This window comes from Pseudophryne corroboree, chromosome 2, assembly GCF_028390025.1.
Source record: "Pseudophryne corroboree isolate aPseCor3 chromosome 2, aPseCor3.hap2, whole genome shotgun sequence".
Taxonomy (NCBI): Eukaryota; Metazoa; Chordata; class Amphibia; order Anura; family Myobatrachidae; genus Pseudophryne; species Pseudophryne corroboree.
The window spans coordinates 998,403,218-998,420,753 of NC_086445.1; the positions used below are offsets into that span (position 1 = coordinate 998,403,218).

The 17,536-nt window shown below is 44.7% G+C and overlaps 1 protein-coding gene across 2 annotated transcripts in view; it reads right to left on the bottom strand.

Annotated features, from left to right (window-relative positions):
* Positions 1-17,536, bottom strand: part of RUNX1 (RUNX family transcription factor 1) — a 100,474-nt gene that overhangs the window by 41,415 nt on the left and 41,523 nt on the right. For both annotated transcript variants that reach the window (XM_063956527.1, XM_063956526.1), the window contains exon 3: positions 12,197-12,301. In XM_063956527.1, the coding sequence (XP_063812597.1) occupies positions 12,197-12,301 (105 nt within the window). The remainder of the gene's footprint in view (positions 1-12,196; positions 12,302-17,536) is intronic.

A 17,536-nucleotide genomic window follows, 5' to 3' on the forward strand; every position in this document is an offset into this window, starting at 1 on the left:
TAATAGGTGTGTGGACTTTTGATGAAACCAGAGTGCGGTAGCTGTGTACAGCGTGTCACTATTTATAGCAGTTGACCTCTTACGACCGTCCTAATATTCGCTAACATGAAAGCGATCGCCCGCGTCACAAAAGCTTGCTGTGTTCGCAACGATTCGCAACTTTCCTCCACCTATAAGGAACGTGAAATTTCCCCTACAACAGCAGGAAGGAATGTACTCAAATCCAAAACACAATTTTCCTAGAGAAGCCGACATTCGAAGAAGAAAATGTTTCCATCTTGCAGAAACTCTTTTTGCTTTTTTAGGACAAGTTGCCACTCAAACATTAACATAACAGGAACCTGGAAATTGTACATTCTGTATGTACAGGCTACTGGCAGCTTCCTGCGTTTTGGATACATTAAATGGCTGAGCTGCAGAAGAATAAAAGGTTGTGTTGGGAAAGGGGCGTGTGTGGGTGACCTGGGAACAGCAGTGAATGATTTTAGTAATAATTAACAGCTTCTTCTTCATCCACAGTCATGTAAAATAAACACACAAAATAAAATAAATATGAAATAGAAAGCTACACGTCCCGGACATCTCAGTGCTGGCTTTATTTGTAACCACTGAACCTGCCCGGACGGAATTACTGCAAACACAATTACGCTGGTTGACCTAAGTAAGAGTGATTTACTCGGCTATAAACCAGCAGCGTTATTTGCAAAATGAGCGCTACTGTTCAGCAGACGGCAGATCAATGCTTTTACGTTTATATTGCTTACATTTTAAGGTGCCCAAATATTCACAGATTTGCTTGTCCTGCCAGATACTGCATACCCATAATCAATGGCGTAGCTACCATAGGTGCAGGCAGTGCAGCTGCTATGGGGCCCAGAGCTGAGAGGGGCCCACCTTGCCTGTCAAAGTTACATGTGTTATATACATTTTTTGCCATTGGGTGGAACGTAGGGGTCCTTTCAAACTTTTTCCTTGGGGCCTGCAATATATCTAGGTATGCCCCTGGACATGCTCATTGTAGTGTGGTATAAAATGAACTGGAGGGCATTTTAATGTTATATAATATGAACCGGGGCACTGTAATGAGGCACAATATGAACGGGGAGCACTATATATCATAATGTGAATTGGGGGTACTGTGCGGCATAATGTGTACTGGCAGCTCTGAAACGTGACATAGGGTGAACTTAAGCACTACTGCGATTCATAAAGAAACTAGGGCACTACTATGGGGCATAACATTTAATAAGGCTATACTATGGCTCAGAAAATGAACCAGGGCACTATTTAGGGCATAAAATTAACAACTGCTGCAGAGAAGTGTCTGTCTAGAAGCATTGGGATGGGGGCCCTTTCAAAATGTTGCAGTGGGGCCCACAAAGTCCTAGCTAAGCCCACGCCCTTAATACATTTATATGTATAAGCTGAGTGTACAAAGATAAAAATCAACACTCCCTATATACTGTACTGTCGCCAGGACTGTACGGGACCACGCATTAGAATGTCACCAAGCTTTAGAATGTCTGACGGGCAGAACTTCAAGGTAAAAACAAACACCCCCAAAACCTGGCAATGTCGTAAAAGCCACAAGAAGGAAAATTGTTACCACACAAATTAGTCCTAAGCAAATTCATTAGTTTGGGCATGCATGGACTTGTAGTGCCAAATTCGGCTGCCAGGTTTCTCAATGGATATGTGTGTGTGTGTGTGTGTGTGTGTGTGTGTGTACGTGCTACCATTAGGTGAACCTAGGCGGTCACCAAGGATGCTCTGGTTATGGGGCCAGGGTAGGATTAACAATAGGGCAGATGGGACTACAATTCCAGGCCTCCACATAAAAACAGGCCCATCATCATGACAGCATAATGACGACCAGCCACCCAGTTAGACCTGCGGTCGTCCATAAGTCGTAAGTGTTCAAATTGTATTGCTATTTTCCTCAGAATATGACACAATTTTTCTACTTCTACATAATTAGTGAGACATTGGCACTGACAGAATAGGGGTGTAATCTGGCCCTGTATGGGGCCTGCTAAAAACAGTGTTTTTACTGTCACACTGTGCGCCAGCCCCTGACAAGGCGGGAAAGCCATGACAACTTACTAGCGAAGCTACCACATGCTGCACCTTCATCAGTTGGGCTATGATGTCACAGCGCCACGCTCCCACTCTGACAGGGGCAGATGATGCGGTTATGTTAATAAGCCTTACACGCAGTACCATGAATCCATGTGACAGAATAATATTGGGGGTCATTCCGAGTTGTTCGCTCATTATTTTTTTCTCGCAACGGAGCGATTAGTCGCTAATGCGCATGCGCAATGTCCGCAGTGCGACTGCGCCAAGTAAATTTGCTAAGCAGTTAGGTATTTTACTCACGGCATTACGAGGTTTTTTCTTCGTTCTGGTGATCGTAATGTGATTGACAGGAAGTGGGTGTTTCTGGGCGGAAACAGGCCGTTTTATGGGTGTGTGCGAAAAAACGCTACCGTTTCTGGGAAAAACGCGGGAGTGGCTGGAGAAACGGAGGAGTGTCTGGGCGAACGCTGGGTGTGTTTATGACGTCAAACCAGGAACGACAAGCACTGAACTGATCGCAGATGCCGAGTAAGTTTGAAGCTACTCAGAAACTGCTAAGAAGTGTCTATTCGCAATTTTGCTAATCTTTCGTTCGCAATTTTGATAAGCTAAGATTCACTTAGCGTGTGCAAAGCTGCTAAAATCAGCTTGCGAGCGAACAACTCGGAATGACCCCCATTATTTCTTCAGCTTTATCCATGAGCAGGGTCTTTCCTGTCACTGTGATACATACAGTGTTCACGGAAGATGGCGACAGGCCCATGAGGAGACGCTGTATGGATCCATACTGAATGGAATGTATTTTGTTAAAAGAAAGACACACAGTGCAGCAAACTGTATAAACTTGTACGTAACTATTCAGCCTGGCCCTTTTCCACCTGGCTGGCACGCCGGAGCGTAAAAAGTGAACTAGGTAAATCGTTTTGGCAGACCCTCGCTTTTTTTTTTTCAACGTTAATATTCACTGTAAATACTAATTCCTTTCATGGCTGTAATTGCGGCTTCCCAACGAGATAGCATTTGCCACGTCTTCCGCTGCAGGTTTTTTTGCATGGATAAAAGATCCCTTTTTTTTTTTTTTTTTACATTATTATCTCACGCAGAGAGTCTGCAAGCTGACGATTTCCACAATTATTTCCGTTTTGGGTCACGGCCCGGGCTGACATTAACTCTTTATTTTATTACTAAGTAGCTTCTAGGGAAAGATGATATACAAGGTGGTATGATGATGCTTGCAAACAGGTTATTTGCCACCGTTAATTTATACGGCTCCAACGTTTTGCCGCGGCGCTGTGCAATTAAAGAGGAGCGTGTGAACACAAACGGAGGGGGGGAAAAAAGACAGAAGTTAAGGGGTTGTTACTCACAAGAGCTTACAATCTAATAGAAAATGAACCAAAGGGCACAAGTGCTTGTTAACTCGAATGTACCCACAGGAACACGTACTTTATAACTGCATATATTTATGAGCATGGCTACATCTGTACATTTTCTATATAGCCCTCAACAAATGTATCAAGTGCAGTTGATATGGGTGTCTTGTTGATACCTGACCCACGATGCCCTTTTCACACGAGCCTTTGGCAGCCTTTACAAGCTGCGCCCTACTTTACACTAGCTTTGCCAAGTTACTTTTGATTTCATTTCCGGGAGATGTATAGTTTCCCACATGATGGATTGTGGAAAGCTGCCTTCTGGACACTGTTTGTGGCATAATTATGTGAGACGCACACACAAAGGCAAAGGTGCGGAACAATAAAACAATACAACGTTTTCTATCTCTGTGACACGTCGATGCCTAAAACAATCGGTAAACACTGACACAGAGAGCAGTTCCTTTCATCACTTTGCATATCCCGGCGTGGTGCCAACGCCGAGCCTCTGTGGTTTTTCACACTCACCATGTGGTAGCAAAACTCTAAGCCAAGAAGCCTTCTTCACACAGCCCGTGGCAATTCAATCTTCATGGTGCGGTGGCGATGTCCGACCACATCACCGAGAATTGTGGTCCCTCAACACCGCACATTTTCCTGCGCACCGATATGGTGTGGTGAAATGTGGGGGTCTATTCATGAAGCAGTGAAAAGAGTGGAGAAAAGGACCAGTGGACAAGTTGTCCACAGCAACCAATCAGCTTTAAAGGAAGCCTTTATCAAGTACATTCTATAAAATGTAAGGGAGATGCTGATTGGTTGCGACTTCATGGCCACCTGGAAGTGGAACCAAAGCAATGTCACTCGCCAATTTCTGTTTGCTTTTTCTTGCCAGGCCGATTCATCGGTGAAAGCTCTCCCTGATAACCATGCCAGTTCCCAAACTGCAGAAACGAAAAACAGAGGTAACAGTTCTGCACCTATCTGAGAACCTGGAACAGGCCCAACCCTGTTTGGGACCCCAAGGGTTTGCAAGAAGAAATATACATTCTTCTTGATGGCTCATAGACTTCAAGTGCTGGTGTTTATACCTGCCTTTGTAGCACTTAAGCCGACCCAAGGTTGTCTCCGCAGCTGCTGTGGAGATATAGTGAGCTACTGTATGGTATTATGAAACCGAGGCCTCTGAGATCCTTCCAAACAGCGTACAAGAGAGTTATTCTTTGGACTGTTTTTCTTGGCTGTACACAGGCTGCACAGAATGAATCGAGCAGTATTAACTTTCAGCAGGGAAGCGGTGCGGTCAGGAGAAGCTGTTTGCGGCTTGGTCCTGCAGATAGCTACAGCAGATTCTGGAGAGCAGTCTGCGGCACGGTGGCTTATGAAGAAACATGCCAGACCCATCAGGGCCGATGAACCTTACCGCTGGTTTATATGTTAGGGTTGTGACACAGAAATCCGGTGTAGGAACAACAGGAAAACTGGTGCTGTGCCCAAACCACAAGAATTCTGACAATGGAAAACAAGACTGAGGCCGTGTTAGATGGTCTGGTGTGTATTGTAATGAAGTGCAAATAGTATATGCCTAGTGGATTTCCTTACAGCCATCCTGAATATAAACCAGCACTGCCAAGGCACTGGGAGCAGCACAGACAGAAGGAAAAATAAACTAATTTCAGAGAAACATCGTTCTGTAAAATCTTATATATTTACATTTTTGATGTGTGTGTTTGAGTACCAAATTAGCAATAATATATTTTCCAGCCTTTGAATCACAATTCCAGCATTACGGACAGGCCACCCCAGTCATTGTTAGTTTTCATTGTAGATAGCTAAACCACGATTAACAGGAATCCCTATGGCAGGCATTTGTAAATTACCATTTATGCTTGATTTGTTTCTTTAAGCCACTGTTACTGATGTATAATTCTACACAGTTTCCAGTGTCAGATAATTACCATGGTAACCACAGTCACGTAGACCATGATGCAGAGAGCAGAGAGGCTTTGAAACACCCCTTGGAGTTCAATCTGTACTGTAAAACTCTCCCCTCTGTCGTAACATGACATGATGAAAGTCTGCATCCTGCACTCCAGAGAGGTTTTGAAAAGGAGATAATGATTTGTAAGAGGACAGCTAAGAATAATGAGGCAGGCACAAGTTTAAACGGTACTTGCTATTTAAAAAAAAAAATGTCTATGTGGGACCGCTGTTTTAATGTCACTTTTTATGCATATACTAATACCTGAAGGCCTGAGGATCAGTTCATGACAGGCATTGCATATATGTTTAAATAGACTTATTTCATGGCGGGATTTGAGCTCTACTGCCATCCGCCTCACACATGCGCACCACTGCAGAGACTGGCCTGGAGATTATTCATGTTAGACTTCACTCACCGGCCTCCACGCGGCACCTAAACACTCCATGGACTTAGCTCCTCACTGGGAACCAGCCCTCACCTCACGAAAATGGTTCATGCAAACATAACACAAGACTACCCAAACTGCCCCCCACAGCGCCCCCTGGGGAGATAAAAACTGTGAACACTAAACCTTGCCAGTCTGATTTGTAATGAACTTTCCATTACACTTTTAAAATTTGACCCCACATAAGACAAACAGTCCCCCCCCCCCCCCCCCCCCGCTGCAAACAATCGCAATGAATAAAAAAAAAGGCAGAAGACAATGGAGAATTAAGGTGTTACCAGCGGGGATTAATGAGAGGTAAGATCATATAGCATGCCAAAATCACATACTATCTGCCATTTACGTAACTGCTAAGTGCCACGCTGAGATCAGGTAACACTGCTTCGTTAATTCCCTGTAAACACGCTCCAACATTCTGATCTTCTGTGTTTAGATTCTGATTGCTAAGGAACATTAAAAAAAAAAATATATAAAAATCTGTGAGGAAAAAAAACAAAGATGGAAGGATCTATATAAAAGTACCATCACCCTCTTACTGTAACAGCACTTGTTTATATTTTCCACATATATCTCTCCCCAGATGCCTGTTATAGTGAAGAGCATTCCAGTGCGCTATTAAAGAGGATTAAGAGATAATGTATCTGATGACTGTTGAGTAGTCAGCAAACCGTTTGATAAACAGCACCAACTTAGATCTGCATTCGTCGTTTGACTCATCGCTCTAAACAGTAAGGCGTTGCCGTGCACATCTCTGCGGAGTATGACTGCCAACCTCGGGGGCTGCTGGCTGTGGAAAACAGGGACAATTTTTGGTGCTGGGATTTTTTTTTTTGTAAACAAAAAGGAGCACTGTGGCAGGACAGCAGATCGTGGAGCAGTTATGGTTCTCCCAGTCAGTTATTATAGTAGATTAGAGGTTAGTGTTGTGGGAATAGCATAACATTAACATTCCACAGGCCTGCTCCTGCGCTCTCTTCTGTATTCTAAGCTCTAGATCACAGGTTCTCAAACTCGGTCCTCAGGACCCCACACGGTTCATATTTTGCAGGTCACCTGTAGATTTTTAAAATGTGACAGTTGGTGATACACAGTGCAGCTGCTGGGTGACATGGAAAACGTGAACTGTGTGGGGTCCTGAGGACCGAGTTTGAGAACCACTGCTCTAGATTCACCAGGAAGGATTTTTTTTTTTTTAACTTATAGGGCGGGATGTACTATAAGACATCGCCACCCCTCGACAACTACCGCAGCGATACTAATCGCATATGTACTAACATATGTGATTAGTATCGCAATGCGGTATAGGAGGCCCCCCGCGATGATGTCTGTGGTGGTCTGCGGGGGTCGGCGGGGATCAGCGGAGGTCTCCGTCACCTCCCAGACCCGGGAGGTGACGTGCGCAGGGAGTCCCCGGGCTCCTCCTCCTCCCCCCTGCAGCCGGAAGGAGACAAGGCTGTGCTGCGGGAGAGAAGGAGGAGGGGGGCCGCACCAGCAGCCTCTCAGGTATGCCGGGGGGAAGGGGGGGTCGTCGTGAGCGGCGCGGGGCGGCGGCGGGATCCGGCGGTAAGAGTCCCATAGGCTTCTATAGGGTATCGCCATAAAAAGATGGCAATACCCTATGGTGCGAAAACGCGGCGGTCGGGGTTTAGTACATATGAAAATGCGGTAAAACGGGGGTTTTACCGCATTTTCCCTTTAATAAATCCCGCCCATAGTGTGCTGCTATAATTAAAGTGCACTTATAGTTATTATTCATGGGCTGCCAGGGCATGCTGGGACTTGTAGTGACACGACAGCTGGCGAGACACAGGTTGGGTTCAGTCTGAGTTAACTTGTGGCTGACCTGGGAGCAGACTAGCAAGACTTTCTCCTCCAGCAATGTCAGGGTTAAACTGCCAGATAAGTAATACGTTCAGTGAGGATTAGCTCGCTCTTTCTGTCCTCATTGCTCTTTTTTTCTTTCTCTATATGACTTACACATACTTATTAAGTGCACAATAATTGCTGAGAGGTGAAATGAAGGAACAAGTCTTGGAGCCACCCACGGAGACACAGCCTTTCTCCGGTTACCTGTGTTCTGTGACTCACAGGGATCATGCGGAAATGAGTGTGTGTCTATCACTTGCCTTGGTGCTATGCCACACAGGAGGGGACACAGCTCAGGGACGTGGGGGTTCTGTTTTATATGAACTTTCACTCAATGTTCCTACAGCATAACAAAGCTTCCAGGTGCCGGAAAACTGCACCACAATTACTTTGCTCTCATTGGGAGATGACATTTTGACGCAGTGACACGTGTCACATGTTCTCTGCTTGGACAAGACTAAGGAGGATTCAAAATGGAAGGCGCTTTAGAGGGATAATTTTCCTTAGTACGGCTCACTTTTCCTGTCACAGCCATACCTGTGCATGAAACTGCTGACTGCTGCTCGTCTATGTCAATACTGTCCTAATTATGAGGTCAATGCCTGGTGCCACAATACCAGATCAAAGATGGCGCCTCCCGAGTTGGTGAGAAAAGGCCACCTGGGGTGCCCTGAGAGCTTGTGCTAGCCCAGTATATACAGCTACATATAATGTATGGTTGGTGAGGCAGACACCTTTATGTATCTGAAAAATTACTGATTGTCCACGCACAGAGGAAGCAGCCATTTTGAGAATGCAGCCAATCAGTTCATGTTCATTAGGAATCAGTGACATAACTGCGGTACAAAAGGCGTCTGTCATGGCGGCTACTACTGGGCCCCACATTGAGGGGTACCCACGATAAGGTGAGCATGCCTGAGGGCCAACACATTCTCAGATACACATTGGCGCATGATTTCAGGGTCTAGCAAACTATTTCCTAATCCTAGTCAAGCTGAGCTCTGCACCTGGCCAAAAATAAGTAAATAAAAAAAATAAAAAAAAATTATTATATGATATACTACTATTACACTCCAGATCTCCAGTTTTATTTTGCAAATTCAGCACTGGAAAAATTATTTTTCTCTTTGCTATTTTATACGTGTTTTTTTCCTGCAGATCCAACTGTTTTCTTTGCGATTTTTTTATATATTTCAATAAAAGACGGATGAATTGTAATGCTGCAGCTGAATCTGTGGTTTATGGCAGAGTAGCTGTGCAGCTATGGTTTAGTAAATGTTTCATGGTCATCTGACATAACTAGAGTCTGACTTCACCAGCTGTTGAGCAACCTTTTATTAACTTTAATTGTAGCATATTGTGTTTGATGGCATATTACTGTCATCTTAGTTTAAGCATGGTAGAGGCAGCCATTTTGTTAGCTGAACATACTGTATGTGAAGAATGTAGCCAATCAAACCCCTCGGAACCGCTGACATCACTGAGGCACTTAATGACTAAGAATTATGGGTAACGTTTAGAAATCATGTCAGCAAAAGCACCGCCTCCCGCTGTGTGATGTCACTGCTGATACCAAATGAACCCCTAACACCCCTTGACCTTGCTCATTGGACCTTCCCTCGAGGTGAGCCAGTGTGGCGGACAAAATTAGGACTAATTGGTCGCTACGGGTTACAGCACCTATGCTGCATTGTTTTAAATAACAATTTCTTTGTACAACTTTATGGAACATTTCAATCATTACACAATACGCACATTCTATGCATAGCACTTTCACTGGACCAGCTGCCCAAATGACCAGTAATTAGCTGTGTTTTGATTAACAGAGATTGGGCCAAGCTAGTGTTTATTAAAAAAAAATCACAACACGATTTGTGGAAGTCCAGCAATACTTCATAAGCAATAACTTGCATTACTGGGGTCTGGGGAATTACAAAATTAGTGCAGCTTTCTTACTAGAATTAGCTCTAACTGTAGCCTGTCTGTGTATTAAACCAGAATATGTTATGGATACGGCAGGTGAGTCCGGCAGCAGAGAAACGCGGTTACATACTGCATGATTCGGACATGTGATCTATTCGCTAGGATTACGTTACATTGAAATGACCCTGCATGACTTAGCATATGTATTTCCTTACAGTTTGTACTGAGAGATCCAGAATGTACAGCGTATAAATAGACTTATTCTGTATTCCGCTTATCTTGCTCTATAACCTTGCAGGATGGTTACGTTACATAGTGATATTTTAGTATATCTATAACTCTGATGTGAATTTGGTAAATGTGTGTTTTTACTTTTTTCATACATTATGTGTTCCCAAATCTTTGTCTAGAAGACTTTTATTTAGTAAACTCTGGAATACAAATGTGTGTGTGTGTGTGTGTGTGTGTGTGTGTGTGTGTGTGTGTGTGTGTGTATGTGTGTGTGTGGTGTGTCTGTTTGTGTTTTTTAATTACATTATTCAACTTCTATTTAACATGATGGAAAATGTCTTATAATGTCTGGTTATAGACGTCTCCAAGGTTTGGCTAATTTGTGTGAAGAAGAGAAGCCAGTGATTGTTCCCTTTTTAGGGCAAATTAATTATTTTAGGCTCGCGGTAAGAAAAGAGGAGAAGATTATGTTATCAGGTAGGCGGTGCAGTCACACCAAGCCCTGCCCACCTCTACAAACTCTAGGACACTTGGTGATTGGGTCTCTAGAACTGTCAGGTGACCCCTATAACTGAACCTGGTCATTATGTTATATTTGCATTTTAAATATTCTTCTTCAATAAATGTGAGCTACTGATTTGATCATCAAAGTCAACAGAATCAGGATCATTAAGACGAGTGACGGTGAAACGCGTTAAACCACCACAATTTAAAATATTGACAACTACAGCAGCTAGTAACTACAGAAGGCCTTAATACTGTCCGAGACCCTCCCAAGGAAAATAATCTGTGAGCGTCTGTAACAACAACATAACAGTTTAACAAGCCTAATTTAAGTAATATGTTGTCACCATATGTTCGGGGTGGGACGGACTACGAGAATCAAAACATACTCAACATGCTACAAATACTATATAACTGGAATATGGAAGGCATGCACTAGCTGAAATAAATATTCATACTACTGCCATCACTTTGCCTGAAGTCATGATACGTCATTAAGTTATTCCAAGCTAAAGTTACTAAACATGGATAATGTAAATCTTACAGTCATACTGTATTTGGTGTGGAATACAGTTTTTATCACTTGGTAAAGTCAAGCACATTTCCAACCATTTTCTCACCCAGGGTACAAGATATACAGGAGATGATTCAATAAGGCACAATATTTTTGAACTCAGTAAAAACGGGACTTTGCTGCACATACGTGAACATGTAGCTGTTGTTATACTGAAGATTCTATGGGGGAGATGTACCAAACCTTCTATAGGGGACATGTGTAGCAGTTGCCCATGGCAACCAATCAGCTATCATTTATCTAGTAGATTCTATAAAATTTAGCATTAAGGGATTCTCATGGAGCACTCTGATTATAGAATATAGAAGATAACGGGAATTACTAACTAATAAATCCGTTCACACATTGCAAATCTTATATTTAACCCGTGAAAGGCATAGCTCTTTACTATTGATAAAAAGTCACTGACTAAGTCAGGGTTAAACCCCTCCACAAGGGGGAGACACAGGGATATATCTATGTACCTGGCATGTAAATAAGCGTCCTGGTGTGAGAGTTTCTACAGCCAGCATGGAGCACTGTAATACGGAATTACAAATTGAGAGGTTTAGTCAGAGCACAATCTGCTACTGTGTCTATAATAGCAAATGTGTCAATACAGTTTTAAAGTGTTTCTCCGAATACAACGTGTATTTGTCCCCAAAGTACAGTGGGGAAGGGCAGCCATGTTGTGGACTGGACCAAAATGTACTATACTGTAACCTCATCAGTAGCGGCTCCAGAGGAGGGGCTGCAGCTCAGTTCCAATTTCAAATAGGGGGAGTCACACCAACTGCCACCAACTGTCATTTCAAACTGACTCACTGGCAGTTGGTGCTCCTCTCCTGTTTGAATTTTGAACTGAGCTGCAGCCCCACCTCTAGAGCCGCTCCCCTGAACCTCATCATTCGCTAGGGATTAATGACATCACAAACGCCTCAGTGAAGTCGCCTGGACCTAGTGAATCGTTAGCATGAACATCTGTGCAGCCTGCTTGATGACAGCTTCCAACACGTGTAAGTGAAAATGTGCAAGTGACAGTGGGGAGAAGTATCAAAACTTGGTCGGATAAAGTGGAAAGAGATAAAGTACCAACCAATTAGCTCCTGCCATTTTTAAAACACAGCCTATAAAACAACAGTTTTATCTCTTTCCAAGCCTTGATGAATCTCCCCCAATGTGTGTAAGTGACAATCTGTGTAAATGGCGGCAACACTTGAAAAACAAACTTGACTTACGTCTGGGTTCTCGAGGCCCGTCCACTGTGATTTTAATGGCTCGGTGGTAGGTGGCCACTTGCGGGGGGTTGGTGAAGACGGTGATGGTTAGTGTGAAGCTTTTCCCTTTAAACGACAAGACAATACAACTCATTAGACAAAGTTCGCATCAGCTTTGCGCATTGCAATGACTTTAATTATTATTGTTGCCTCATTTACAATGTGTAGGTGACACGGATGCACAGTGGTTAGTACCGTTGTCTCAAAGCACTGGGACCATGGGCTCTTTTTATCTTTTCAAATGTCTACAAGTAGCTATGCTAGGGTTTATATGTTAACTGTTAGTTTGGGATTTCCTCCAGGTACTCAGGTTTCCCCCCAAAATTCAAAAACAGACACCCGCAATATTTCAGCGGTTTAGCTAAGCGGCAACATTCTAAGAGGCAAGTGCGAGTTGTTCTTGCCTTTTAAACTATTGCTGCTTTAAATCTCGTAGCTACATGGACGGAATCTTGTGGCTGCCTGCAACTCGGGGGATATTACCTTACCCCTCACACAGTTATCTGCACTGGGGAAAGGACTGCTGTGAAGCAGCTGCTGGATATACAATATGCTGCCACTATTTATATAAAGGTTTAGAAATAAATGGTTAATTTGTAGAATACCTGTTCACACCCACACACATAATTCTAGATTAATTGTGCATTGTAGCAATTAAGGAGTCGCACCCTGGCGGCAGTATGTGCACAGATGATGACATCATAACGCAAACATTACCTCAGGGTAAAGGAAGGTGAGAGTGGTAATGTCAGTTAGATATATGCCAGTTGGACGTGGCTGACAGTGGTAAGAAGACACTGCTCTACATTTATTACCTGGATCAGAAATAAAATGTTTTTCATGAGTTTTTTTTTTCCCCAAAGAACAATGGGCTTGATGCCGAAGTGGCGGCAGATCCTGCGCGGCTGCGATTTCTCTGCTTGCAAAGTCTATATGGCACATCCCAGTCTCCACCTTGAACCGCCCATGGATTGCAGAGGTTGTCTCAAGTAACGATGTCTTATACGCAAATGTACACACCATCACACAGCTCCGCAGTAAGGGTTTCCCAAATATTTTGCACCCGTGCTGTAGCAAATCATCGCTCACCTGCGCAAGCATCAGCAATGCGTCCACCTCTGGATTAGCCCCAATGCAACCTTCTTATAAAGCAAGACCTGTGCTGCTGCACTTATGTCTCATATGTGGTCACAGTTTAAGGTGTAGCAGAAGGTTTGTTTTCCATGATTATTTCCAGGGTATCTATGAACGGCATTGGGGGACGATGCTGTTATTGGGTTCAGCCAGTGGTATAACTAGAGTTGTGTCTATTTACTAAGCCTTGGATGGAGATAAAGTGGACGGAGATAAAGTACCAGACAATCAGCTCCTAACTGCCATGTCACAGGCTGGGTTTGAAAAATGACAGTTAGGAGCTGATTGGCTGGTACTTTATCTCCGTCCACTTTATCTCCATCCAAGGCTTAGTAAATAGACCCCACAGGGTCCTATCAGAAATTGCACCTGGGTTATTCACCGTGCGGCACTGGTTGGCAAAGAAAAATCCCAGGTCACCGTATGGCCAAGGTTCTCAAATGCGTTCCTCAAAGCACCCCAACGGTCAAGGTTTTAAGTTTATCCATGCTTGCCCACAGGTGACTTAATTAGCACCTCAGTCAGTTTGATTTAACCATAGGTGCTGAGTGATGGATATACCTAACACCTGGACCATTGGAGTACCTTGAGGACCACACTGGAGAACCTCTGCCGTATGGTGTCACAGACCATGAATGAGTCGGCTCTCCGCTCCGCTTGGCACCGGGAATAAATGTGTAGCAGAAAGCACAGACACAATGGGGGAAATTTACTAAGCTCCCGATTTTGACCGAGATGCCGTTTTTTCATCAAAGTGTCATCTCGGTAATTTACTAAGCACTAATCACGGCAGTGATGAGGGCATTCGTAATTTTTTGCAAGTTCAGGTAAAAAATTACGAATGAATACACCATCGGTCAAAACGCGGCTGTTTAAGTATGAATCTCGGTCATTTACTAAGAAGTGCAAAGCAAAAAAAGAACAAACACTGCCGTGAAAAATTACAACTCGTAAAAAAGTGCTAAAAAAAAACAGACCTGCTTTTTTTATTCGTGATTGGATAGGCATGCACGGATCCATGAGATCCGTGCATGTATATCAGTGGGAAGGGGTGGGAAAGTGCTTATTTTTTCAAAAAAAATTGCGTGGGGTCCCCCCTCCTAAGCATAACCAGCCTCGGGCTCTTTGAGCCGATCCTGGTTGCAGAAATATGGGGAAAAAAATGACAGGGGTTCCCCCATATTTAAGCAACCAGCATCGGGCTCTGCGCCTGGTCCTGGTCCCAAAAATACGGGGGACAAAAAGAGTAGGGGTCCCCCGTATTTTTAAAACCAGCACCGGGCTCCACTAGCTGGACAGATAATGCCACAGCCGGGGGTCACTTTTATATAGTGCCCTGCGGCCGTGGCATCAAAAATCCAACTAGTCACCCCTGGCCGGGGTACCCTGGGGGAGTGGGGACCCCTTCAATCAAGGGGTCCCCCCCCCCCAGCCACCCAAGGGCCAGGGGTGAAGCCCGAGGCTGTCCCCCCCCATCCAATGGGCTGCGGATGGGGAGGCTGATAGCCTTTGTTGTAAAAGAAAAGATATTGTTTTTAGTAGCAGTACTACAAGGCCCAGCAAGCCTCCCCCGCATGCTGGTACTTGGAGAACCACAAGTACCAGCATGCGACGGAAAAACGGGCCCGCTGGTACCTGTAGTACTACTACTAAAAAAATACCCAAAAAAACACAAGACACACACACCGTGAAAGTATAATTTTATTACATACATACACACATACATACATACTTACCTTAAGTTCCCACGCAGGTCGGTCCTCTTCTCCAGTAGAATCCAAGGGGTACCTGTTGAAGAAATTATACTCACGAGATCCAGGGGTCCAGGCTCCTCGGCAAATCCAGGGTTAATCCACGTACTTGAAAAAAATAAATAAAACGGTGTCCCGACCACGAACTGAAAGGGGACCCATGTTTGCACATGGGTCACCTTTCCACGAATGCCAGAAACCCACTTTGACTTCTGTCTAAGTGGGTTTCTGCAGCCAATCAGGGAGCGCCACGTTGTAGCACTCTCCTGATCAGCTGTGTGCTCTTGTCTTCACTGACAGGCAGCACACGGCAGTGTTACAATGTAGCGCCTATGCGCTACATTGTAACCAATGATGGGAACTTTCAGCTCAGCGGTGACGTCACTTTAGGTCAACCGCAGGGCAGAAAGTTCCCATCATTGGTTACAATGTAGCGCATAGGCGCTACATTGTAACACTGCCGTGTGCTGCCTGTCAGTGAGGACAAGAGCACACAGCCGATCAGGAGAGTGCTACAACGTGGCACTCCCTGATTGGCTGAAGAAACCCACTTAGACATCAGTCAGAGTGGGTTTCTGGCATTCGTGGAAAGGAGTCCCATGTGAAAACATGGGGCCCCTTTCAGTTCGTGGCTCGGCTTTCCGTTTTCTTATTTTATGCAAGTACGTGGATTACCCCTGGATTTCCCGAGGAGCCTGGACCCCTGGATCTCGTGAGTATAATTTCTTCAACAGGTACCCCTTGGATTCTACTGGAGAAGAGGACCGACCTGCGTGTGAACATAAGGTAAGTATGTATGTATGTTTGTGTGGATGTATGTAATAAATCTTTACTTTCACGGTGTGTGTGTCTTGTCTTTTTTTGGGTATTTTTTTAGTAGTAGTACTACAGGTACCAGCGGGCCCGTTTTTCCGTCGCATGCTGGTACTTGTGGTTCTCCAAGTACCAGCATGCGGGGGAGGCTTGCTGGGCCTTGTAGTACTGCTACTAAAAACAATATCTTTTCTTTTACAACAAAGGCTATCAGCCTCCCCATCCGCAGCCCATTGGATGGGGGGGGACAGCCTCGGGCTTCACCCCTGGCCCTTGGGTGGCTGGGGGGGGGGACCCCTTGATTGAAGGGGTCCCCACTCCCCCAGGGTACCCCGGCCAGGGGTGACTAGTTGGATTTTTGATGCCACGGCCGCAGGGCACTATATAAAAGTGACCCCCGGCTGTGGCATTATCTGTCCAGCTAGTGGAGCCCGGTGCTGGTTTTAAAAATACGGGGGACCCCTACTCTTTTTGTCCCCCGTATTTTTGGGACCAGGACCAGGCGCAGAGCCCGATGCTGGTTGCTTAAATATGGGGGAACCCCTGTCATTTTTTTCCCCATATTTTTGCAACCAGGATCGGCTCAAAGAGCCCGAGGCTGGTTATGCTTAGGAGGGGGGACCCCACGCATTTTTTTTTATTATTTTACAGTGTTTAATTAAAAAAATAAAAAAAAATAAACCCCAGCACGGATCACACAGATCCGGCCGAGATTGATTGTAAAAAAAGTCGGCAGTGTTTTGCTAATCACTGCCGTAAAAATAGGTAAAAAACCACGAATGACATCGACATCGGAAGAAAAGAAAAACCCGAATACGACAGCTTAGTAAATCCATCGTAATCAATTCAAAAAGTTGCAGTTTTACACTGTCGATGTCATTCGTGATTGAACTTTGACCTTTTTTCGGAAATTACGAATCTTAGTAAATTTACCCCAATGAAAAGTAAACTGAGACAGAGGCGTCACCAGGTGTGGTGACACCCGGTGCGCACCCCTGATGTACTAGGGGGCGTGTTCTTACAGCTAGGGGGCGTGGCTTCACGGGGATACTGGTATCGTCACTCTGGGGGCGTGCCCAGCGTCTCCGGAGATGCTGGGCTTCCCCCAGAGACGGTCTCAGTGTGCTGTCGGCTCCTCTGCTATGACAGGAGCCGGGTGCTGTAGCGGAATTTCACACTGCAGCACCTGGCTCCTGTCACTACGGAGGAGCTGACATTTGGTGTCACCCCCTCCAGGTGTCACACCCGGGTGCGGGCCGCACCCCCCGCACCCGCCTTGTGACGCCACTGAACTGAGATAACCCGAATATATACGAAACGTCTTTCTATCTTCACTTTCATTTATTGACTTGTTCGCGTCGTCCGACCCCGCAATTAGCAAAAGCTGCAGCAGTGTGCGTAGAAAGCCAGTCACACAAAGTCAAATGGAAGTGGACAATTCCACTAAATAAGAAAAGTTGTGAAAAACTCATAAAAAACAATGGGGTAAATTTACTAAGGTGGGAGTTTTTCTTAGAACTGGTGATGTTTCCCATAGCAATCAATCAGATTCTATCTATTATCTTCTAGAAGCAGTAAGACAAATGTAAATTAGAATCTGATT